At 38.2% G+C, this 9,118-nt stretch overlaps 1 protein-coding gene across 3 annotated transcripts in view; it reads right to left on the reverse strand.

Annotated features, from left to right (window-relative positions):
* Positions 1–8,898, reverse strand: part of LOC124273374 (zinc finger protein rotund-like) — a 229,285-nt gene extending 220,387 nt beyond the window's left edge. The window contains exon 1 of one of the 3 annotated variants that reach the window (XM_046708615.1): positions 8,804–8,898. In XM_046708615.1, coding sequence (XP_046564571.1) covers positions 8,804–8,854 — 51 coding nt within the window. In that variant the 5' untranslated portion in view covers positions 8,855–8,898. The remainder of the gene's footprint in view (positions 1–8,803) is intronic. The other 2 variants (XM_046708614.1, XM_046708616.1) reach the window with 2 other exon arrangements.
* Positions 8,899–9,118: the final 220 nt, after the last annotated feature.

The following is a 9,118-nucleotide window of genomic DNA, read 5'->3' on the forward strand; positions in this document are numbered from 1 at the left end:
CACTTAACTAGAAGGGGCAGTAATGAGGCAATGTGATACCCCTGAAAATAACTTGTTACTGCGTTAAGTGTAATAGGCAATTACTACATTATATCCTGTGATGCTCTCAAGCAAGAAATATAACTGCTTCAGACGACTTTTCAAAGACTAATGATCATCATAGAATTGTGCTATTTCATAATCTATTCATTAAGCACTTGTCGCAAAAATGCCAATTAAAGTAAGAAGAGACGTAATCATCGAAATCTTCAGCTTCTGCTTTTACTTACAAGCATGTTCCAGTACTGGCAAGAATTACACAAGCATGACATCTTGAGAAGAGAAACCATCAAAACTTGACTTCATATATCCAACTGCTGTCGACTTCTCTGACTGTAGTTGGTGACATTGTGGCTAGACTTTGATTTGTCAACAGATGGTGCAAGGCCTAACAAAACAGTACAGAAAAAGCTGCATAAATCAATGTAAGTTGCAATAGGTTCACAATACAATTAATTTATATCCACAAAGATAACTGTTCCTTTAAAGAAACAGTTATGGGAATAATCTTTCAAAGTTGACAAAATGATACTTTAGTTTATTGTCATGCATTGTCACAACGATTTCTCGTGAAGATTGTCACAGGCAGTAAATACACTGGTATGTTCAATATCACAGGCATATGTGTTGTATTGGGTGCACTGTCTATTCAGTTGTGCATCATATCATTCATAGCTGTTCTCATATGTTCATGATAAGGGGACGGTGGGGTAGCCTAGAGGTTAAAGCGTTGGCTCGTCACGCTGTAGACCTGGGTTCGAATCCCCACATGGGTACAATGTGTGAAGCCCATTTCCGGTGTCCCCCGCTGTGATGTTGCTGGAATATTGCTAAACCAAACTCTGTCAGTCAGTCAGTCATGAATAACATGAGCGTGTTGATTATCTGTCTGTCTGTGTCTGTGTCTGTTTCTGTGTCTGTCTGTTTCTGTGTCTGTCTGTGTCCTACAGGAGGCATGTATCTGTCAGTCTGTATGTCTGCCTGTGTGAAGATATGTCCTACAGGGAGCATGTGTGTGTGAGTCTGTGTGTCTGTCTGTGTGTGAAGGTATGTCCTACAGAAGGCATGTGTCTGTCAGTCTCTGTGTCTCTCTCTCTCTCTCTCTCTCTGTGTGAAGGTATGTCCTACAGGAGGCATGTTTCTGTCTGTCTGTCTGTGTGAAGGTATGTGTTTGTGTCTGTCTGTGTGTCCTACAGGAGCTGTCCGTGTGTCTGTCAGTGTGAAGGTATGTCCTACAGGAGGCATGTGTCTGTCTCTCTCTCTCTCTCTCTCTCTCTCTCTGTGTGAAGGTATGTCCTACAGGAGGCATGTTTCTGTCAGTCTGTCTGTGTGAAGGTATGTGTGTGTGTCTGTCTGTGTGTACTACAGGAGCTGTCCGTGTGTCTGTCTGTGTGAAGGTATGTCCTACAGGAGGCATGTGTCTGTCTCTCTCTCTCTCTCTCTCTCTGTCTGTGTGAAGGTATGTCCTACAGGAGGCATGTTTCTGTCAGTCTGTCTGTGTGAAGGTATGTGTGTGTGTCTGTGTGTACTACAGGAGGTGTCTGTGTGTCTGTTTCAAGGATTGCCTACCGAAGGCGTGTGTCCATCTGTTTGTGTGTGAAGGTATATCCAGTAGGTGTATGTGTGTCTGTCTGTGTGAAGATATGTCCAGTAGGTGTGTGTCAAGGTATGTCCAGTAGGTGTGTGTCTGTCTGTGTGTGTGAAGGTATGTCAAGTAGGTGCGTGTGTCTGTGTGAAGGTATTTCCAGGTGTGTGTCTGTGTGTGAAGGTATGTCCTCTGTGTGTGTGTGTGTGTGTGAAGGTATGTCCAGTAGATGTGAGTGTTTGTCTGTGTGAAGGTATGTCCATGTGTGTGTGAAGGTATGTCCTGCTAGAGGTGTGTGTCTGTGTGAAGGTATGTCAAGTAGGTGTGTGTGTCTGTCTGTATGTGTGAAGGTATGTCAAGTAGGTGCGTGTGTCTGTATGTGTGAAGGTATGTCCAGTAGGTGGGTGTCTGTCTGAGTGTGAGTGTATGTCCAGTAGGTGCATGTCTGTGTGAAAGTATATAATGCTGGAGGTGTGTGTCTCTGTGTGTCTGAAGGTGTGTCCAGTAGGTGTGTGTCTGTCTGTGAACGTATGTCCTGAAGGTTTGTGTCTGTGTGTGTGAAGGTATGTCCTGTTGAAGATGTGTGTGTGTCTGTCTGTGTGAAGGTATGTCCAGGAGGTTTGTGTCTGTCTGTGTGAAGGTATGTCCTGCTGAAGGTGTGTGTCTGTCTGTGTGTGTGTGAAGGTGTGTCCAGTAGGTGTGTGTGTTTTTGTCTGTGTGAAGGTATGTCCAGGAGGTGTGTGTCTGTGCATGTGTGTGTGAAGGTATGTCCTGCTAGAGGTGTGTCTGTCTGTGTGAAGGTATTTCCAGGTGTGTGTGTGTGTGTGTGTGTGTGAAGGTATGTCCAGTAGGTGTGTGTCTGTCTGAGTGTGAATGTATGTCCAGTAGGTGCATGTCTGTGTGAAAGTATATAATGCTGGAGGTGTGTGTCTCTGTGTGTCTGAAGGTGTGTCCAGTAGGTGTGTGTCTGTCTGTGAACGTATGTCCTGAAGGTTTGTGTCTGTGTGTGTGAAGGTACGTCCTGCTGAAGATGTGTGTGTCTGTGTGTGTGAAGGTATTCAAGGAGGTTTGTGTGTGTGTGGTTGAAGGTATGTCCTGCTGGAGGTGTGTGTCTCTGTGTGTCTGAAGGTGTGTCCAGTAGGTGTGTGTGTTTTTGTCTGTGTGAAGGTATGTCCAGGAGGTGTGTGTCTGTGCATGTGTGTGTGAAGGTATGTCCTGCTATAGGTGTGTCTGTCTGTGTGAAGGTATTTCCAGGTGTGTGTCTGTGTGTGAAGGTATGTCCTCTGTGTGTGTGTGTGTGTGTGTGTGTGTGTGTGAAGGTATGTCCAGTAGATGTGTGTGTTTGTCTGTGTGTGAAGGTATGTCCAGGTGTGTGTGTGTGTGTGTGTGTGTCCAGTAGGTGTGTGTGTTTGTCTGTGTGAAGGTATGTCCTGCTAGAGGTGTGTGTCTGTCTGTGTGAAGGTATTTCCAGGTGTGTGTCTGTGTGTGTGAAGGTATGTGTGCAGGAGGTGTCGCATATATGAATGTATGCCCAGGAGGTGTGTGTTTGTCTGTCTGTGTGTCTGTCTGCGTGAAGGTAAGTGAAGTAGGTGTGTGTCTGTGCATGTAAAGGTATGTCCAGTAGGTGTGTGTGTCTGTCTGTCTGTGTGAAGGTATGTCCTGCAGGAGGTGTCTCTATATAGGGAGGAGGAGGGACCATGTTGACACACATGGTGATGCTGATGGTCCTCTATAATTCCACACATGTAATGTCACCAACATGGCAACACTAATATTGTATGTGATTCTTGTGGCAGAAACTGGGAAGGATTTACCTCCACACTGAACAGAATTCAAGTATATAACGTTTCATCAGTTTAGTGCCGGCTTAGAGTCACAAAACAAGTTTACCACTTTGTTGACAGCCAATAACATGGATATTACACGTAGAAAATACAACACAGTTGCAGTGATTCTTCAATATGTATGAGCTGATCCTAATCTAGCAAAGGGACACAACTCATGACATTGCATTGAAATCCTAAACACAGTACCATTGAATAACAGAACACCTCACATCATGTTTAGCTTGACAACATAAATATTAGTGCCATGGTACCGTAGCTTACCTCGTCATAATTCAAATGACGGTTCCCAGAATCTGAGTGGTACTGCCTCAAGGGGTTATTATACTGTCAGGTATATATCATGATAATGATGATATGTTGAATGTTGGATGACAGGATTAATTCATTATGATATCAGTGGAAGCAACAAGATGGTGTCGCAATGTATTGAAGGAATAATTTTAGTCTTGTCACATGAAAACCTTACAGAGCTTGACTAACAATTAGTCTTAGAAAACCAGATGAGTACAAATCTTGACATATATCTAAACAAACATGCAATACTCTGGGAATGAGTTCAGCACAAATCAAAAATCAAAATTGAAGCTGAAAATGAAACAGCAGACAAAAAGTAATAACTATTTGAAGTTTCAGACATTAAAACATGCAGAGACCAAATTTCAATTCAATATGTGCAAAAATGACCACTGTTATTTGTTTTGTTTCTTAAATATACCGGTACCTTTTTATTATTGTATTACGACCATTTGAACATTTGACACCAACAAACAATTTAAATTATTGTACTGACAGACATTGCAGAGAATGTGAAAAAACATTCCCAAACTGCTTCTCAGAGAAATAAGACAAAGGAATTATTCCACTAACAGCAAGAATTTCAGGGACAACTCCGGGAAATATACAACGTCAGAACATCATGAAAACAATAAGTCAATGGTGCTTCAAGGCCTATGGTCCAGATGATCTCACTGCATACCTGAGTCTTAGAGCATGACAATATGACACACGAACAAAGCATTACATGTTTACTTGATGTTTTGTTCAGATGACACAAAACACTAGAGATATTGCAATACAACACAACACAACACAACACAAGAGACACAATATAACAAAACACAATAACTGCTGCAAAACAATACAACAAAAGATGTACCTTAACACAATACAACAAAACACAAGTAATACTGTGGCACAATACAACACAACACAAAATACAGCAAAACAGTACAACACAACACAAAATACAGCAAAACAGTACAACACAACACAAAATACAGCAAAACATTACAACACAACACAAAATACAGCAAAACATTACAACACAACACAAAATACAGCAAAACAGTACAACACAACACAAAATACAGCAAAACAGTACAACACAAGAGGTACATTAACACAATACAACACAAAAGATATTTCAACACCAGATGTCAATGCACGAACTATTTCAACACAATGCAACACAACATAAGAGATTTTGCAACATAGTACAACACAATACAACACAGCATGTAACGTATGATTAAAGTCCAAAACCATCTAATTCTTTCATGTACAATAGAAGACCCGGATTTGATTCCTCATGGGTACAGTGTGTGAAGTCCATTTGTGGTGTCCCCTGCCGTGATATGCTGGAATATTGCTAAATGCGGCATAAACTATACTCACTCACTCTCTCATGTACAATAACTAATCCACCATGACATGGTAACAGTAACATGGTGGTCCTTAAACACGTTTTAGCATGTCACTAATTACTGCATGATATCATCTGCCAAAACAGTTGTAATCATCTTTATTAACTACATGAGTGATATCATCATGACATCATTTGATCAAGCAGTCTGCATGATATAGATAATTACGTACTTCATGATATTAACTGACATGATCTGTGATCACACAGGAATCCGACATCTGACAACCCAAAATCCTCCATGACATGGAAACATGTTCGGGATCCAATGATTTTGGGAGACTCTAGAGAGAGTCCTTAACTCATTAAGCTTTCTTGAGACCTCCTATACTAATTCACAGGTTTTATGATTAACTTTTTAATGATGATATACATTGGGAGGGGATTTCAGAACAAGTAACAACATGGTATAGAAAGGAAGAATAGGCTTACAAACTTTTGGGTGATCAATACAGTTCTTCATCTTCACAAGCAAGCACCTTAATCTCTCAGGTACCCCATTCCTTATAACATCGTATGATTAGTACAACCCCTCTCAACACACACATCCCACTCCCAAACTCTCTTTCCATTTCTCTTCCACACTCTTTGGACTGACACCAGAAATATATATTTTGTTCACGTCAGAATGCATTTGCAGCCATGTTTGTATTGTATATTCATGTACAAAATTATCTGTCAATTATGCAGGCTTTCATATCATGTCAACTTTATTGTGTCTATGTTACTAAACTACAGATGAATACACAATGCCATTTGGAAGGTGGTCAAATGTAACAGATTATGGTGGAAGTGATGGTTTCTGAGTGGGTTAGATGGCAAACTTTGTGTACTGGTGATTAGGTGCCCAACTCTTAGGGTGTGGGTTCGAATTCTGGATGAGACTTAACCTAACAAAAGTACTAGAATCTGTATTTTACTGAGAAATTGTACTCCTTAAATTAAACCACAGTCACACACACTCAGACACATACACTCGGACACACACAGACACACAAAAGTATAAATTTAACAATTTTGGGGTAAAACGGACAACTACCAGATTGTAAAGAACTATTCAGTTATACAACACCACAGTTTTCTCCATACAAATGCCTGTAGATGATGATTCAAACGACTGATTTATTTGCTTTGTACATATGATATTTATTTCTGTTAAGCTATACTTAAGGCTTTAATCTGGTTTCAACAACAACTTTATTCCACAAAACAGCCAGTTGATGAATATCTTATATCATTTGACAAGCTGCTAAAATATTCATTGTTTATTTGTGTTTATTCATAGTTAATATCTGGAGGACCTAAATGCTAATCTTCTTAAAAACTATAGCTTGTTTTGTGATAACAGTCTCAAAAACAATGATAAAACTGAAAGTATAAAAATCATGACAATTCCTGGAATTTTAAATAATTGCATATATCTTTAATTCCATGCAGATATCAAATGCATTTCTTTAAATAACATGCATTCTCACCCAGAATTTGAACAGCAAACAACGTAGATATGTAGCTCACCTTACTTTCTGTCATTTATTGTTGATATCAATCATGTTGCATATAATTTACAATACAATCTAATCAATCTTAAAAGAATTTATGAATCAATTATTCATCAATCTGTACACCAAACTGATATTAATATCAATAAATGATGACATTCAGACTGATTATGAAGCTGAGTGGCAAGTCTGACAAGGCTAACACATTCAAAATCAGATCAGAATTCTTAGAACAAATATTTATGAAAATATGGATTAATTTACAAACATAATAACCTCCTAGGCCAATGATTTTGAAACACTGACAGTGAAAAAACATTGTCATTACTACGATCGACTAAAAACATGAAACAACAACTGAGGTGTATGTATAGACATAGTTTTTAAGTATTATGATTTTTTGGTAAGACCTGAGTTAGTAATATTGTACTGATAAAGTAAGCAGGTTTGAGTTATTTATGGTAGCAATGTCTAAAGCTGTACAAAAACCTGTGAGCAATTGTTAAGGAAACATTACTCAGATGTTGTATGCAAAGTGGTTTTCGAAGAAAGAACAAAATGTATGTTTAAGAGGGATGACAGGGGATTATCAACAAATCAACAGAAAACATAATGGTGCACCATGTGCCTTGACGACATGCCATGATGATGTGCCATGACGATTCATCATGACAATGTGCCATGCCACAGCTCACTAAACCTGAGGTTAAGGTGAGCTAAAAATAGAAACAAAACTTGTAGCTCATAATTTCACACCTGGACATATGCAATCAATTGATCCATGAAACAAATGCTTGTAGTTTATCGATTTGGACAACATTTGTCACATTGAAAAAGAACAAATAATTGAATAAAATTATTTTTTCAGTGTAAACTAAAAATTCTTGACAAACACAGTTTCAAATAAATTAAATTTATTTAAAAAGTACATACAATAAAAGACAGAAATGTCGCAAGGAAAATATCTCCTCTTAATAATGATTGCTTCTTTACAAGCTTGACTAGATAAATTATTAGCTGATGAGCTAACATCAAATTTCAAACTATGTACAGCTTGGCTTACTTAGATACAATTGCTTTTGAAATTATCCATACAAAAAATTATTAAACGCTTGCAACAAGAGAAATTATGCATATGGTTTAGCATACAGAAATATGTCTTAAACACTTAATCTGATCTTCCCTTTATAAACAAGAGAAAAAAATTAAATACATCATTTAAGATATGGTCAGAGTAAGTAAAATAAAATAAAGATATATTTTCCATGAAAACAAAGGTAAAATTTTGAAAGGATCACTTTGCATACATTGAATACCTTAGAGAAGAGTAGTAATCAGTAGATTCTGTTATGAATATGACTGTATGTTAAATAAGACATTAATAGCATTTAAATAAGTATACGATATGAACATTTTCACCAAAATAAACTTATGATTTATTTTCAGTTTTGTTTATCTCAAGTCAACTTGACATTCCACAACGGAATGAATTTATTCTAGATAAATACCTCTCACATTTTGGATAAGCCAAGAAAAGAAACTTGGTCTACATGAGACAGTCAATTTGTACTCCATTACAGCAGAATAATTTCCATCATGACCCTCCTCCAAGGTTATTTTTGTCTGAAGGATTTAAGTATTTAATCAGATTAAATTTTGATATGAAATCAAGTACAAAAATCATTCAAAAGCATAATTTCCTAATTTTTTAATGCAAAGTAATCAAATCATTAAATGAATATGAATTCAATTTTCGTGATAGAATCATGATCGGGGAAGTTATTTTTTCTATTTCAATGAATAGCAATTCCAAAAACTCCTCAGTTAAGCTCACCCTGTTGAAAACCACACACCGTCATACCATGTGTTCAACTACAGCATAAACACTGAAATCAATTGACAGCATATGACAGTATTCTTATCCAAATTTCCCAAATCATGAAAGAAATAAAAATGCAGAATTAAAAATTAACAAAGTTGATTGAAATCAGTAGTTTTCTCATTACACTTGTGTAATGGTTGCATTGAGATAAAAATCAATCTCCCCTCCGAACATTCCCCAAGCCCGCTCTCTCAACAGAGGGGGTTCTTAGTGACGAACACTTCAGAGAAAAAATGCTGAAAAGCTTACCTGCATCGGCGTCCAGAGGCTGAAATCCTCTCTTTGGTGCCTTTCGGTCATGTTCAGTCCAGCGTAGCATTCCGGACTGCCAAAAGATCGATACATCATAATTGAGAAAAGTTAAGTAAAATCTATGTGTAGAAATCTTCTTTGTCTTGGCTGAATCTCGGTACAGAGCTAGGCAGGAACTGACATGGTTTTCTAAAACGGGAGTTATTACTCAACAAGTCTCGCCTGAGGGGTGCTACCACTCCGAAATCACACCCTCAGGGATCCCTCCGATCTCTCCATGAAAAATCTCACCACTGCTATAGTGCTGAGCGC

The sequence above is a fragment of the Haliotis rubra genome, unplaced genomic scaffold, assembly GCF_003918875.1.
Source record: "Haliotis rubra isolate DU_JTF1 unplaced genomic scaffold, ASM391887v1 Scf18, whole genome shotgun sequence".
Lineage (NCBI taxonomy): Eukaryota > Metazoa > Mollusca > Gastropoda > Lepetellida > Haliotidae > Haliotis > Haliotis rubra.